This window comes from Suncus etruscus, chromosome 1, assembly GCF_024139225.1.
Source record: "Suncus etruscus isolate mSunEtr1 chromosome 1, mSunEtr1.pri.cur, whole genome shotgun sequence".
Classification (NCBI taxonomy): Eukaryota; Metazoa; Chordata; class Mammalia; order Eulipotyphla; family Soricidae; genus Suncus; species Suncus etruscus.
In genome coordinates this window covers 2,820,966-2,837,707 of record NC_064848.1, presented here as the reverse complement: position 1 = coordinate 2,837,707, position 16,742 = coordinate 2,820,966, and the positions used below count along the sequence as shown (strand labels likewise).

The 16,742-nt window shown below is 55.0% G+C and overlaps 1 protein-coding gene across 2 annotated transcripts in view; it reads left to right on the top strand.

Moving 5' to 3' along the window:
* LINGO1 (leucine rich repeat and Ig domain containing 1) overlaps nt 1-13,326 on the top strand; it is a 72,474-nt gene extending 59,148 nt beyond the window's left edge. For both annotated transcript variants that reach the window (XM_049777860.1, XM_049777859.1), the window contains one exon: nt 11,392-13,326. In XM_049777860.1, coding sequence (XP_049633817.1) covers nt 11,404-13,248 — 1,845 coding nt within the window. In that variant the 5' untranslated portion in view covers nt 11,392-11,403 and the 3' untranslated portion in view covers nt 13,249-13,326. The remainder of the gene's footprint in view (nt 1-11,391) is intronic.
* Nucleotides 13,327-16,742: the final 3,416 nt, after the last annotated feature.

The window sequence follows — 16,742 nt, the reverse complement described above, 5'->3', positions numbered from 1 at the left end:
CCTGTCCTCTCTCCGCCTCCCATTCTGGGCAGCGGCGCCCTGGAGGAGGAGCCCCAGCCCGGCGCGGGCGGCCGCCGCTCTCCCTACACCCCAGAATCGCCACCGGCCAGCCAGCCCTCCGTCCTCCCAGCCCTCGCCCTGGGCCCCAGCCTGGATGCGGCGCTGGGACCAGATCCGCAGGCTCCAGCCTGGACCTCCCCTCCCCCGACTAGGAACTGCCCCGTCCGGCTCCCGGGAAGGTAGGGGAGATGAGATGCCAGGGGCCGGGCTTGAGGTGGACCCCAGGACCCTTGAGAGCCGCCCCTTTGTCTTCAGCACCGGCTCCTCGCCTCCCCCTGCCCCACTTTTCATTTGGAGGCAGAGCTGGTGGGAGCCCTGAGCGGAGCCGGAGGTGAGGAGGGACCCTCCTGCTCTGCCCCCTCAGGTAGGCTTGGGCTCCCTGCGCCCCTTGGCACCCCTCCCCGCCTGCCTTGTTCCTCCAGGTGGGCCAGCCCGGAGGAGGGGTGCGGCGGGCTGGGGCAGTCCTTGGCCATCCCCTTAAGGGGCTCTTCTTTGTTCTCCAGGTCCAGGGTCGGGCAGGGGTGGGGTGGGTGGAGGGATATAGAGCAGGGGGTGTCAGAACCATCTGGGCGAGCCCCTTCCGTCCCTGCCAGTGCAGCCCCCACCCCACCCCAGCTCTTTGCCTAGCTAGGCAGCTGGGGTGCGGCCCCTACCACCTGCTCAGCCCTGCCCATCCCTGTGCCCAGCAACCCCGCTGGCCCTGCCTCCTGTGCCCTGAGCAATGTCCAGGGCACCCTGCTGGCAGCCAGCCCAGGGCTAGCCCACTTCCACATGCTGGAGGGCTGCTGGAGGGAAGAGGGGCCAGGGGCTCTCAGACCCTTTGTCCTTGTGGAGGCTGGAGCCTAGCCTACACCCTCCCAAAGGGGAAAGGGGAGCCGAGATGGGGCTGGTGGTCTATTGCAGACCCCCATCGCCACCTTCCTGCTTCCTACCTGCAGCCAGAGATCGGGGAGGGTTCCTGGGAACCCCAGTAGCAGCACTCACTGCTTAGCAGGGGTCCTCTTCTCTCTGTACCCCCACCACCAATTTATGTGTGAATTGGGTTTTGGGTAGCACCCTCAGTACCTGGCCTATTGTGAATTCCAAATCCAGGAAGCCGGTTTATTGGGGGGAGGGGTGGTGTGTGTGTGTGTGTGTGTGTGTGTGTGTGTGTGTGTGTGTGTGTGTGTGTGTGTGTGTACCTATGATGGGGGACATAGAGAGCCCATCCCAGGAAAGAAGTCCTTCCAGCTTCTGGACCTCAGCCTCTTGACACCCATCTTTCCTGTATTGGGTATGGCTTCCTAAAACTCGGAAGTCCAGAGAGACAACGCACCCCCTCCCCCCCCCACCCCCGCCAATTGTGAGCGTGGGTTGTGGCTGAGCAGAAAGCCAGATGGACTCCCAGTGCCAGCATGTCCAGTAGGCACCCTCTGGGGCCTCCCAAATGGCTGGAGAATGGTGCCAGGGACTGGGGAGCAGTCCTGCTTAGGAATAGGGCCAGGTCCCCTGAAGGCAAGGGCCGAGGTGGGGATTTGAAGAGATGGGTCAGCAGGTCTTGGATGGCCAGGTGGGACTATGTGGGTCTGGACCCTGTTTGCTGGCTGAGGCTCCTTATCCACTGGTCCTCTGATGCCTGTGGAAGATGGAAGATTGGTGGCCTAGTGAGCCCCTCTTCATAGATCCCTACTGTTGCTCTCTTTTCTGTTCCCACCAGTCCCTCTGTGGAACCACCTAGTCCCTGACTTGGTCCACATCCATATCCAGTGGCCCTATCCTCTCTGCCCCCTTTCCCAGCCCCTCCTTCAGAAAGTCTCTCTGACTGCCCAACCTTCTTCTCCTCCTGGCCCCACAGCAAAGAAGCACCAGTTTGCTCCTACTGTTGGGCCCATCTAGTTATTCATATGTTTATTCTACACATCTTGGAACTCTACTGCCCACTCAGTCCAGGCTAGGCTCTCCTAGAGCTTTCTGAGATTGCCTTAAACACCCCAGGAAATCCTCTTCTCATCCCTGCCTGGCCTGGTGCTGTGGGTGGGTGGGGGGCTCTTGCTGGAAGGGTTGCAGCAGCTGGTGATGAGGTCCTCCTAGAGAAGTCTGTCCTCAACAGATGGGGTGGGGAGGACCAGATCAGGGGACTCGGTGGACACCTGGGCACTTAGAGAATGATGTGACTTGTTCTTTGGGGTGAGGCGGCCTGTGTACAATAGGAAGAGTGAGCCTAGGGTCTGGAAGGAATAGAGTAGACGCTAATAGACCCAGAACCTAGAAGGGAATCCCAGAATGAGGGTCTTCTCTTTGTAGAAGAGGTGTGGGTGGGAAAGTGCTTTACCAAAAACAACAGCATTTGCTGTTGATGTGTATACTACGAATGAATGAACGATGAATGAATGAACGATGAATAAAGAACGGCTGTCTCTGGGTTCTGTGGGCCCAGCCACCAGTCTCCTCCTCTGTGTGCTCTGCCTTAATATGCGCATGTTAAGAGACGATGCAGAGTAAGTCAAGAAATGCTCACTACCCAGGGGTACTAGCCGACATATTTAGCCTTCTCATGAAAGATGGTACAGAGACTTGGATTCATAGCTAAGAAACCAAGAGCTCTCGAGGGAGAATAACTTGTCCACATCCCCCAGCTTACAGGTATGGGGCTTGGTCTGTGATACCTTCTTGTCCTGGGGCTCTTGCTCACTGATCCTGGCCTGTCAATTAATTAAAATATTTAGAATTAATCATTAGATCACAAGCACTGTCACCTGAATACTAGCACTCTAATAGTGCTGTATATCTTCCTCCCCTTCCCTGACCTCTTTATCTATAGTGTTAGACAAACACTATCTTAAACTATCAATTTGCCAGTCCCTTGCCTTTTTAAAAAAAAAATGGAATATTTAAATATGCATGTATTTTTTTTTTTCGGTTTTTGGGCCACACCCGGCAGTGCTTAGGGGTCACTCCTGACTGTCTGCTCAGAAATAGCTCCTGGCAGGCACGGGGGACCACATGGGACACCGGGATTCGAACCAACCACCTTTGGTCCTGGATTGGCTGCTTGCAAGGCAAACGCCTCTGTGCTATCTCTCCGGGCCTGCATGTATATTTTTTGTTTAGGTATTTTTTCTGAACTCGAATATAAAGACCATCACTGTTTATTTTGTTTTGGGCCATACCTAGCAGTGCTCAGGACTTACTCCTGGCTCTGCACTGGTGGACTCTGGGGACCAAATGGAATGCTGCATGCAAGGCAAGCACCCTACCTTCTGTACTCTCCAGATCCAATGTTCTTTATAAACAAACACACAATGTAGGCAAGTGTTTTCCCTCTTCAACATCATATTCTTATGCTTTATCTCTACTGTTGTGATAGTAGATATAGTTTATTTATGTTCATTATAGTTCATTATTCATCAGTGAAAATTGATGTTACCTGCATAGGGGAGAGGGACTGCTTTTGTTCAGGGGTATGTGGGCCCTCTCTCTTCCCTGTCTTATAAGTAGCAATACTGCCCCCCCCCATGCCTTCCTGTCTCCTGGAACAATATGCTAAGCGGCTCCAGGCTAAGAGCTGCTTGACACTGTGAGCAGAATTACTGGGCTGTAGGACCTATTTCTGTATAGGAAAAGCTCCCAAGTTTAGATTAGTTCATGCAGTCTCTGATGAAGATGACCATCCTAATCACCCCCTACCCTTGTCCTCACTCCGTATTGTCTAATTGCATTTTAATTTTTTTAATATTTGCTTATTGAATGAGTAAAATTGTGTTTCCCTGTGTCCTTGATTTACAATTCTGGAATTCGGGGTTTGTAGTGTATTAAATTGGGCTTGAGATGGATAGCAGCAAGTGGTTAACAAGCTCGTTAAGGGATGGTCTGTACCTCAGTTTCCCCAGTTGTGAGCTCTGAGCTCAAGATAGGCAGTCAGGGAAAGCAATCAGGGAAGACAGTCAGGGAGGGCTCTTCCAAGAAGAAGATACTAAAGGGCAGCAAAGGTGCCATGAGGCCCTGCACAATTAGAGCAAAGGGAACCTCAGGGGTTCTGTTTTAACCCGAAATTGAGAAGGGAAGGGACTGCATGATCCCAACTTGGGAGCTAGAGAGAATCTAAAACCCCATTTCTTTTTTGCTGTTTCGTTTTTGCTTTTGTTTTTGTTTTTTGAGGGACCATACCCCGTGATGCTCACAAGTAATTTCTGACTCTGAACATAAGGATCACTCCTATATCCAGGTACAATATTGGGTACTGGGGGTCGAACCAGGGTCCCCCTCTGTGTGAGGTAAGCACCCTACCCACTGTCCTTTCGCTCCAGCTGGGAAAACCCATCTCTAAACCCTGCACCTGGGTGAGGGCTTGACATTGGTGAGTGGGGGGGACGAAGGAAATGGATGTTTGTTTCTCCTTCATTACTACCTCCCTGGAGCCATGGCGCTGGTGTAATAATAATGCCTGTTTCATGAGTCCTCCAGTTTTTGTTGCCCAGTGAGGAAGGGGTAGTTGGGAGGTAACCCCTGAGTAATGGAAGCCCTGCCACGTATAGCCCCACCATGTAAAGCCCCTCACACACACAAGCCCCTCCCACACGGAGGCCCCTCCCACTCGAGGTTCCTCTCCAGCACTCCCCTAAAGAGTTTGCTGCCCGGGACCAGCCCATTCAATCCAAGCGAGCCTGGTGTGCCAGTGATTCTGTACTGCTTCTGCCCAGGCCTGGGTCCCTGGAGCTGGTTAGAGACGAGGCACGGGGCTGGCAGAATAATTATGCCTATTTCATGTGACATCCAAATTGATTGCCGCCAGGGTGACATTACCAGGGCATTGTTCCTCGTCTCCAACCTCTTATTATATGTTATTAGGTTGTGTGGTGTGTGTGTGTTTTTCTATTTTTTTCCCATTTCGGGGAATTAATCTCTCTCTGCCACCTCCTCTGCTTCTTTCAAGCAAAGATGTGGGCTGGCCAGTAGGCTTCCTCCATCTGAGCCAGCCCTCAGCACGGGACGGTGGGTGCCTGGGGTGGGGAGGGGAGATCCGGCCCTCTGAGTCTTCTTACTTGGATGCACGATTAGGGTCTTAAAGTGTCTTAAAGCTAAGAGGGGTTGTTATGGGATGCATCCCAGCAGATGCTCTTCCTGCTATGGCCCTGATACGGATCCATGGACCTTTCATTTGTGATGGACTGTTCATTCCTTATCTGCCATTGGAAACCATGCTCATCTTCTCTTTAATGTCTTGCGCTGGCTCCCATCAGGGGTCTTGGCTATGCCCCTGGACCTACACTGCAGCCACTGCCCCTCTGTCTTGACAACCCCCTAAGGTAGAGGTTGGTAGCTCTACTGCTGTCCCGAAAACCTGGGCTTCTCACGATGGTGCAGCTGGGTGCTGGACAATGGCTCTGAGCAGAGTACTGCATCTGTGTTTAGTTCCCTTAGTGCTGAGGCTGATACCAGGTTGGAAGGATGAACTTTGGCAAGACACTGGTACTAACTTAACTGAGGTGCGAGGGCTTTGAACCACCAGGAGCAGCAGGAGGCAACTATTAGTGTTTATAGTTTGCCTGTCCATGTTATAAATAACTCACCGAACCTTGGTTTGTGATATTGAAGGGGAATGGGGGAGATATTTTTACATCTTTTCTCCTTTTTTGAAACCAAAATAACCCAAACCCTCATCATCCAATGACCCACCATGGCATAGACCTGGGGACAGGAGGTGGCTGCAGTCAGTTGCTAGGGGACCTTAAAGGGGGAGTCTGTTGCTCTGGTGCCTTAATTTCTTCCCCAGCTTCATGATAGTTTGGCCATCGACCTAGGGCAGAAGAGTTCAACCCCAGAACCTCAGTTATATGGGATTATAGGGAAGTAGGTAAGGCTGGCTACCTGCTCTATTCCAGCTGAATGTCCTTCCTTTTCCTTGACCTTCCTGACCTGCCCCCTCCCAGAAAACCTCTTGTCTCTCGGGCCTGTCATAGAGACACCCTGCAAGAGAGGTCTTCCCCTATCAAGGATGGATGCTGTGATCCCCTGTAAGGTAAAGACAAAGCACTTCATGTTGGAGTTAACTTTGCATTTTCTGGGTGACCTTGAGCAAGTCACAGAGCCCCTTGATGACCTTGACTCACTGATGGAATCCTCTGATGATTCCATGTTTCCACCTGCAAAAAGTAGCCAGCACCTCAGTGAATATGTTGGGCTGGGGTGTTTACGGGGAGGTGTTGCTTGGGAAGTATGCCCCCTAGCCCCCCAGTATTGGTAGCCACATTGTATTAATGAGTCTTCGCCCCTAAATCCCACATGAATCCCACCACTATCTCTGCTTCCCTCTCCTCCTCTGTGGCCTTGGGAAGGGGGTACTTCCAGCCTCCAAAGCCTGAGCTGCCTCCCAGGCAGTGGATCCCTGAGGGGAAGCAGTTGGGAGGGGCCTCCAGGGACTACAGGAAAGGGGAAGGGCCTAGAGGGAGCTGTGTGCAGGTTGTCTGGCTCCTCAGCAGGGCCACTGACCTAGGAGGTGCAGGCTCAGAGGCCCATTCTTGGCACCGAGAACCTGAGTTGGCATCTTGAGTTACCTCAGGAAATGGGAAGAGGGCCCGGAGAGATAGCACAGCGGCGTTTGCCTTGCAAGCAGTCAATCCAGCACCAAAGGTGGTTGGTTCGAATTCCGGTGTCCCATATGGTCCCCGGTGCCTGCCAGGAGCTATTTCTGAGCAGACAGCCAGGAGTAACCCCTGAGCACCGCCGGGTGTGGCCCAAAAACAAAAACAAAAACAAAAAAAAAAAGGAAATGGGAAGAGAGATGTGAAATATACACTTCACTTGAGACTGCCCCCCCACCACCACATCAGCACTGACCTACCCTTACTTAGATCTGGGATGGCTCCAGAGTAAGTAGGGGTGCTCTCAACTGTGGCAACAGGGAAACCCTCAAATTTGGGGTCCCTCCCACCAACCAGAGAGCCATTTCCTCACTCTGGCCTAGAACTACCTAGAGAAAGGGGGTCAGGGTCAAAGACTTCCCTGAGGGCACAGAGCCAGCTGTGTCTGTTTGTGGGGTGCCCTTCCATCACACGAGCTGCCCCTGACTCTGGCCATTCTGCCCTCCCCCAATCCAGGCTTGCCTTTCAAGTCTCTGACAATTAAAATTCATAATGGATCCCACAAATGGCCCTGCTGCGGGCTGGCCGGAAGGCTGGCATCTCCTGAAATGACCTGTGTTCTGGAGGGAGTCAGGGGTGTGTCCCTCTCAGGTACTGGGGAACTGCTGCTTGCCTGGTGGCTACCCTACAAACATGGGCTCCATGGTACTCCAGCCCCGTATGGCCCCGTGAACACTGTGGGGAGAGAGAGGCTGGAGCTTGCCAATGAGCCGGAGATATAGTGGGCACTGGCACCCACACTCACATGCACCCACACACTAACCCTAACCCTAACACACACACACGTGCTCATCCCCAGAGACCCAGCAGCTCTTTGCCAGAACCCAGAGTGGGAGGAAAATGAAAAATCACACATGAAGAGGACATGACCTCAATTTTCTTCCAGGTTGATTTTTCTCTCTCCGTGGGGGGCAACTGCAGGAAGGAGCAGGAGAAGCAGACAGGCACAGAGACAGGGACAGAGGCTGGCCCCCTGGCTCACTGGCAGGCTTTCTCCTGCTGGACCCCAACTCTCGGGCTCTCCTGTGCTGACCCACATCCTCTCTAGGTGGAGGGCAGCCTTCATCCTGCCAGTTTAGCAGCCTGTGAGCCCTTAGCAGCCATTCACACCTCAGCAGCTGGAATTAGCCCTGCAGAGCAGAAGGAGGGACTTTAAAGGGAGCCCAGGGCCAGACCTTGGAGAGAAATCTCAGACATTTCCCTAGTCCTGTGATCTGCCTACCTCCCAGGAAAAGCTCCCCATTTGGCCTGTGGTATGTTTACTCTGGGCACATTCCCTCCTTTTCCACAGAGACCCTGGACCAGGCCTGGAGCACTCTATGGGTCATTCCATGAGTGTCTGAGGCAGGAGATGGGGGGTTTCCCATTAAGGGCTTACTTTAGAGCCCCCAATCTGTAGGCTGCAGCAGGAAGAAAATGAGCTCTAGCCGGGTAAGAAGGGAGGAAACAGTGTACCTGTAGTGAAGGACTCAGAAGAGAGACCCCTCTTTTCTGAGGACTGATAAGGTCTGTGGGGGGTGGGGGGGATATTAAAAGGGATTCTAAAGGTCTAGTGGGGTCTCCAGGTATGGGGCAGGTGGCTATGGGAGATAGGTCCTGTAGCAAGTCAGCCCCTGAAGAGGTTGTCTGATGGTGGGATGGAGAATGAGGCCTTTTTCTTCCAGCTCGGAGCATGCGTCTGCCACCCTGTCAAGCCCACGGTTCTGAGGTGAAACGGCGGGTAAACAGCTCGCAGACAGTCAGGCTCGTGGAAATATTCGCTGTATTCGGTGGACAAGACTGAAGTCCCAAGACTCAGCTTCAGTTCCAGCCAAAAAGCCCTGGCCTTCCACAGACCCTTGTTTTTATTCCCCAGAATCAGGTACCACCCAATGGTGGGATCAGATACCAACCAATGGTGGAAGCAGAATCAGGTCCTACCCTAGGGTGGGGGCAGAATGCCAGGTCACACCCTAGGGTAGGGCACAATCACCAATCAGTTTAGAGTGAGTAACATAGTAATCCCCTAAAATATTTACATACACAACAGGTCCTAGCTGGACAGCCACCCTGGCCTTTTAGTGTTTTCTAGAACTTTCTAGAGCTTTTTAGTTGGGTCTCTTTCCTCCCTCCACCCCTGCCATATGGCCAGAGCACCTCTGTGTTCTAGTGTCTCCATGAGTAGGTAGGCTTGCTGCTAACACGATTCTTTCATGAGTGAAATCTAGTGACCTCATGTCCTGGAGCTGAAGATTAAGAAGTTAGGGAGAAGCTGAGACTTGCGGTCAGGGCAGGTTACCACAACCCCAGCTTTGCCTAGTGAGCTGGCTTCCTTTCCTTTCTAAAGAAGCAACCCCCTTGTGGTGGGAGCAGGGTGGGGCAGGAGAACAAAGTCTTGCCCAGGGCTTCCTCCACCTACCTCTTACCTCCTAGTGCATGATCCTTTCCTCCCTTCTCAGGCTTGATTTGGTGAAGTCGGGCAGCCCCTTTCACTGCCTCCTGCTGCACACCCAAGGAATGATGTGTTTTGGATGTACAGGGTATCAGGACAGAATAACCCTTGGGGCCATTTCAGGTCATCTGATGGGACCTGAAGGCTTTGGGTCATAGAGCAGAGGATGCAGGTCCCCGGCCTATACAGTGGTACCTCCAGGTCGTGTTGGCCTGCCTGTATGTGTCGGGGATCCCTGCAGTCCCTGAGTGCTGAATGGGAACACCGTGAAATATTGATACCGGGAACCTAAATTAAGCCAATCTTAAGCTAGCCTTTCCTCTGTGCAGGATTCAGGGAGAGACTGCAGAGGCAGCTGTGGCAGCAGGTTTGGGGGGGGGGGTGGATTCCATTTCTTTGAGCCAGGAAAAGCTTTGTTGGGTTTGGGGCTTCCCTGAAACTCTCTAAGCATGACTCCCTTCCTCAGCCTGGAGCCTTCCCTGCAACCCCCCTGCCCTGTGTGGCTATGTGCCAGGCTGGATGTGTCTATGCAAGAGACATCTTCTTGCTTTATTGTGGGCCACTGCAAGGCAAACAACTGGCAGGTGCTGCTGCACTCTGCTGCCTCCTAGTTCACCAACACTCTGGGGTGTCTTGCGCACTCACAACTCGGCCCCTCTGGCTCCACCCGCCTCCAGCAAGCCGGTCCTCAACACCATTTTCCTCTCCAGGTCCCGGCCCTGTGCCCGATTACTTATTGATCATCTGTCAGGATGTTTGCTTTCTGGGGGCTGCTGAAGTGTGGGTGATTGTGGAAAATGGCCTTGGGGTGGGGAGCAGGGTCTGGAGAGAGCATGGGAAGGGCTGGGCAAGAGTGGACTCTGGGGATAACAGAGCTGTACAAATTCCAGAATGTGTCAGCAGCTCCAGTTACTCACTTAGCCCATCCACACGAGGGCAGACAGAAAACTCTAGGGCACTGCAAAGTGAGTGACATCCCTGGAACCCGACAGATTGACTCTGGGCCCTAGTCCTACCCTCTCTGCTCCCAGCCTCAGTCTGGCCAGCCCCAGCCCCCTGCCTGAGCAGGGGAGTGTGGGTGAGCCGACGCCCACTGGAGGGCAGAGTGGAGCAGATGTGGGGCAGAAGGGTCTGAGTTGAGGGGAGCCTCAGCTGTCCTCCCTTTCTGCAGGGAGCCCCCTTGTGGCTGAGTATGGGGTGTGTGGAGGGGCCGCGTGCCCAAGGCTGTGCTGAGGACCTTAGGATGAATCTTTGACTCCCCAGCGACAAGGGGGGCTGCACAGAAAGAACCTCGGGACTGGCTGGTTCAGCCTCTGGAACTCAGGGGTACCCTGTGACCTGGGCAGTCTCACATTGGAGGGTGGATGGAAGTGGGAAAGGCAGCTGGGGGAACTCAGGCTCCATGTGCCCCTGAATTCACTCCTGTTATTTTCACTGTCACCACCACCCAAGTCCACTCGCCCTTCCCAGCCTCAGTGCCCCACATAGACAAGCACCCCTCCAGGATGCCGGGCTGCACCCCCAGTTAAACCTGCAGCTTCACAGAACTGGATGCCAATGTGGGGCTGGCTCAGTAATGAGCACACTTCCTAGTGGGAGCCCAGAGGACACTCAGCATCAGTTATCCCTGAAAGGTGGCGCTCCCGGGAAGGGGAATCCCAGGAGGAAAGACATGCAGAATCCAAGCCTGATGGGCCTACTGGTCTGCAGCTGCAAGTGGGTGTGGGAGGGAACGATATACCCGAGGAAGCGCCAGTAGAAAGCTGAGGGGTGGGACACACGGCAGCCTTCTATGCCCTGACAAACAGGATGGACATCGGGCCAGGTGCTCTGCTAGCTGATCCGAGTAAACTTACCCTTTTTTTTGGTCCCCTTTGATTCCCTCTGAGCCCAAAGGCTCCAGCGCATCAAAACCACTTCTTCCCTGATGAGCACCAGGGGAAGCTGAGGATCTCAGAGTGTGCAGAGTGGGCTGTGGGATGCACAGTGTTGCCAGCAGAACTTCCAATGTGATGATGGTGGGCCGAGACTTGGTTTCTCTGAGGTTTCTCTGAGGTGCTTCTGTCCCTTCCATGAGCCACCTCTGTCCCAGGGACATTGGAAAAGGACAGGCATGAAGCAGCACAGGGGAGCAGAAGAGTCTGAGATTTGAGACAGCATGTGCTGTCCAACCCTCATTTCTCTGTCTGTGTCAGGGACACCTCGGTGGGGCAGGACTGGGGTGGGTACCTCCAGGTTGTCCTCTCACTGGCTTCTGTGCTATGCTTGCTCCTGCTGCAGGTGAGCGAGAGGATGCTGGCGGGCGGTGCGAGGAGCATGCCCAGCCCCCTCCTGGCCTGCTGGCAGCCCATTCTCCTGCTGGTGCTGGGCTCCGTGCTGTCAGGCTCGGCCACCGGCTGCCCGCCCCGCTGTGAGTGCTCCGCACAGGACCGTGCCGTGCTGTGCCACCGCAAGCGCTTCATGGCTGTGCCCGAGGGCATCCCCACCGAGACCCGCCTGCTGGATCTGGGCAAGAACCGCATCAAAACCCTCAACCAGGACGAGTTCGCCAGCTTCCCGCACCTGGAGGAGCTGGAGCTCAACGAGAACATCGTGAGCGCCGTGGAGCCGGGGGCCTTCAATAACCTCTTCAACCTGCGGACGCTGGGGCTCCGCAGCAACCGCCTCAAGCTCATCCCTTTGGGCGTCTTCACTGGCCTCAGCAACCTGACCAAGCTGGACATCAGCGAGAACAAGATCGTCATCCTGCTGGACTACATGTTCCAGGACCTGTACAACCTCAAGTCGCTGGAGGTGGGCGACAACGACCTGGTCTACATCTCCCACCGAGCCTTCAGCGGCCTCAACAGTCTGGAGCAGCTGACGCTGGAGAAATGCAACCTGACGTCCATCCCCACCGAGGCGCTGTCCCACCTGCACGGCCTCATCGTGCTCAGGCTGCGGCACCTCAACATCAACGCCATCAGGGACTACTCCTTCAAGAGGCTCTACCGGCTAAAGGTCCTGGAGATCTCCCACTGGCCCTACCTGGACACCATGACCTCCAACTGCCTCTACGGCCTCAACCTGACCTCCCTGTCCATCACCCACTGCAACCTGACGGCCGTGCCCTACCTGGCCGTGCGCCACCTGGTCTACCTGCGCTTCCTCAACCTCTCCTACAACCCCATCAGCACCATCGAGGGCTCCATGCTGCATGAGCTGCTGCGGCTGCAGGAGATCCAGCTGGTGGGCGGGCAGCTGGCCGTGGTGGAGCCCTATGCCTTCCGCGGCCTCAACTACCTGCGGGTGCTCAACGTCTCGGGCAACCAGCTGACCACGCTCGAGGAGTCGGCCTTCCACTCGGTGGGCAACCTGGAGACGCTCATCCTGGACTCCAACCCGCTGGCCTGCGACTGCCGTCTCCTGTGGGTATTCCGGCGCCGCTGGAGACTCAACTTCAACAGGCAGCAGCCCACCTGTGCCACGCCCGAGTTTGTGCAGGGGAAGGAGTTCAAGGACTTCCCCGACGTGCTGCTGCCCAACTACTTCACCTGCCGCCGCGCCCGCATCAGGGACCGCAAGGCCCAGCAGGTCTTCGTGGACGAGGGCCACACCGTGCAGTTTGTGTGCCGGGCGGACGGCGACCCGCCTCCTGCCATCCTCTGGCTGTCGCCCCGCAAGCACCTGGTGTCGGCCAAGAGCAACGGCCGCCTGACCGTCTTCCCCGACGGCACGCTGGAAGTGCGCTACGCACAGGTGCAGGACAACGGCACGTACCTGTGCATCGCGGCCAACGCAGGTGGCAACGACTCCATGCCCGCCCACCTGCATGTCCGCAGCTACTCGCCCGACTGGCCGCACCAGCCCAACAAGACCTTCGCCTTCATCTCCAACCAGCCGGGCGAGGGGGAGGCCAACAGCACCCGCGCCACCGTGCCTTTCCCCTTCGACATCAAGACCCTCATCATCGCCACCACCATGGGCTTCATCTCCTTCCTGGGCGTCGTCCTCTTCTGCCTGGTGCTGCTGTTCCTCTGGAGCCGGGGCAAAGGCAACACGAAGCACAACATCGAGATCGAGTACGTGCCCCGCAAGTCGGACGCAGGCATCACTTCTGCCGATGCTCCCCGCAAATTCAACATGAAGATGATCTGAGCGTGGGCAGGCCGGGGGGCGAGGGTGGCGGCCAGTGCAGGGGCCTGGCTGCCGTCTGCCGGCCTCCGGCCCCCTCCACAAGACTCCTTTTCTCCCCACCCTACCTACACAGTTCTCTGCTGCCCGCACTGGCCCTCGCCAACTGCCCTCTGTTACCAGGACCTCGGAATCCGGTCAGGCCTGGGGACCCCAACTGCACTGGGCGTGTACGTTGAGAGACTGGAGTTGGAAGCCGACGTGTGGACAGGCACATGGCACAGTCAATAATTCGGTTAAAAAAGTTACGAACTTCCTCTGTAACTTGGGTTTCAATAATTATGGATTTTTATGAAAACTTGAAATAATAAAAAGAGAAAAAAACTATTTCCTATAGCTAGTCAGAATGCAAACTTCTGAAGTCCTGATTGCTCCAGGGCCCTCTTCCAACTCAATTTCTTGTTTTTCTCTTCCTCCTCCTCCTCCTCCTCTTCCTCCTTTCTCTTCTCTTCCCCTGTGGGGGAGGGACCACTCAGGAAAACAGGAAGGAGGTGCCCTCCACTCCCCTGCTCATCCCCCTGCCAGGGCAGCCACCAGGAGCAGGCGGGCAGCGGGTCTGGGCCGGCTGCAGCTGGCTGTTTGCAGGGAGCTGGGGAGACCACAGGGCTGCCGAAAGGGCAGGGCCTGGCCGAGTGTGGCTGGAGACTGGACAGGGGCTGGCAGCCTCCTGGAGGGGCGGTCAGTGGAGAGAGTCGGGCCCAAGGCAGGCCCAGCTCTGCTGCTGACCTGCTGTGGAGCATCTCTGGGCCTCCTCTCCACATCTGCTCCCTGCCCTGCCTACCTCACAGGGCTGTTGTGAGGGACTGATGAGATGATGTATGTGAAACACTTTGTAACCTGTAAAGCTCTGTGCACATGTGTGAGTGACTGCACTCATTATGGTCATTATTCACCGCAGGGGTCTGGGCTCTGGAGGGAATGTGAGGGTGGGGGCTCTACCCGTGGGTCAGGCCTGGGGAGGGCTGGCGCTAGGGTCTTCCAGAGACTACTTCCAGGAGAGCCACGAGGAGTGTGGCTATCATCATAGCTGGGCAGACTGAACTCGACCGCTCAAGAGTCCCCATGCTAGAATACCTGCCAGCTCTACCCTGGGGCCCCCAGCAGATGTCCCTGTGGCTTTGGCCTGGCCCTGTCCCAGGACCAAGGTGCCCAGCTCCCTCCCGATCCTTCCATGGCATTTATCCAGCTCCCTCTGCCTGCCACCTACCTTGGAGCATGCCCTGTTTTGGGGATGCTGGAGGCAATGCTGGAGGTGCCCAGACCCAGATCATAACACCAGCCCTGTCCCCATTGTCTGTCCGCCTGGCTGCTTCCTGAGTCTTCCTGGGCTTGGAGCTGGGCTCCTGCTGCATATGAATGGAACAGAAGGTCCCATGATGGCCTCTTTCCCATCCTGCCTTTTGCACCAAACCCAGACAGCCTGGAGTAATGCAACCATTCAGATGTGGGAAGCACCGAGGTGACCTCATAAATACATGGTCCTGGGAAGAAGCTGAGAAAATCACTCACCCCCACTTTGGTGGGGCAGGGAGGGGCTCAGGAACCTTGGTGTCCTTCCCTCTGTCCCTCTGCCCCTGAAACTATAATCCAATGGTCTCCAATAAGAAGGAGAAAGAAGGGCCCGGAGAGATAGCACAGCGTCGTTTGCCTTGCAAGCAGCCAATCCAGGACCTAAGGTGGTTGGTTCAAATCCCGGTGTCCCATAGGGTCCCCCGTGCCTGCCAGGAGCTATTTCTGAGCAGACAGCCAGGAGTAACCCCTGAGCACCGCCGGGTATGACCCAAAAAAAAAAAAAAAAGAAGGAGAAAGAAGCCTTGGGTGCCGGCACCCATAGGCACAGACTTAACCAAATCTACAAGGGATACAGCAAGAACCTCCAATATGTAGTTTTCCACTCAGAGCTCCTCCCAGGGTGCACCCCCGTCTCAGGAAGGATGCTGGCTAGGAGATCCATCTGTCCATCCTCCATTCATCAGCTTGACTTCCAACTGTGCAATCTGTCCCCAATGTCTGAGCCAGTCCACCCTCACCCCCGCTGACCACCATGCAAAACTGTCCCTGAGTGTGGAGAGCCGCAAGCTCTCTACATTGTTTTTAGCTTCCAGAAGAAACAGGCTTCTCTCTTCATTGGGTTCTGAGACCTGGGAGGGAAAAGATTGATGTTCCCAGCAACCCAGATAGGCTCTCTCCAAGGATAATGCTGAGGTTTGAGTTCAGGTAAAAGTTTGAGTCCCTGTTCCAGTACTGTCTGGTACCACACTTAACTACTCTGAGCCTTGACCTACTCATCTGACCAGTGGTCTTACTGCTGTAGCTGGCACTCAGGAAGCCCTGAAGGCAGGTATCATGCCTGGTTCTTGCACAGATGCCCCAGCACAGAATCTGCAATTCACATGATGTATCAGTGTCTGTACCAGAGCCTGAGAGGCCAGCCACACTGAACCCCACACTGCCCATCTCTAGCTGGTGCTGCTCAGAGCCACGCCTGGAGAGACCGACCTGGCAAGGGTGTATGGTAGAGAGTTCCATAGGCACAGTGAGTCCTGGGGCACGTGTGGTCTGTACACCAGAGGCCAGAAACACTAAGGTTTCATAGGAACATCAAGAGCCTGCCCACTGTCTTGGAGAGACCCAAGCTCTCCATACCAAAAGGTTAGGCTTAACTCGGTGGTGCTTGAGGCTTCACCATGCTGTGCAAACTTATGTGCCCCGTTTATTCTGGCTGAAGGTGGAAAACTGGACCCCCAGGAAAATTCAAGGGCATGAGGAAGTTTAGGTAGTTTTCACAGGAGTGGGTTCAGGGGGCTGTGAATGTGCAGAGCTAGGAAGCTGGTTTGGCCCAATCAAGGAGTCTGGGTGCTGGGCAGAGGTGAAGCTGGGGAAGTTTCTATTGCTCCTTCTTGCAGGGGTGAGACAGGGTCCTCCACTGCAGAAGCAGGCAATGCACTCACTCTCTGAGCCTTCCCTTTTTTAGGGAAGAAGACTTGGAAAGTAAGGCTAAAGGGGCCTCTTGGCCACTCTGATAAGGAGATGGGCGGGGTGTAGGTGTTGCCTGTAGTCTGGTGTACTAAATGCTGGGAACACAAACCTAGAAGTGATCTGGGAAGGGTGGACATCCTTCATGGCCACCCATTCCACACAGCCCCAGTGTTTCTTGCTGGATCCTCCTATTCTACCTCCTCCTTCTCTGTTCTCTTCCCTTCTTAGCCTGGGCCCAAGCTACTAAAATGGGGGAGGCAAGAAATAAAATCCTGGGGCCAGAGAGATAACATGGAGGTAAGCATTTGTCTTGCATGTAGAAGAATGGTAGTTTGAATCCCAGCATCCCATATAGTCCCCCGAGCCTGCCAGGAGCGATTTCTGAGCATGGAGCCCGGAGTAACCCCTGCGTGCTGCCAGGTGTGACCCAAAAACCAAAAAAAGAAAAAAAAAAAGAAAAAAAATCTTGTGAACCCAAC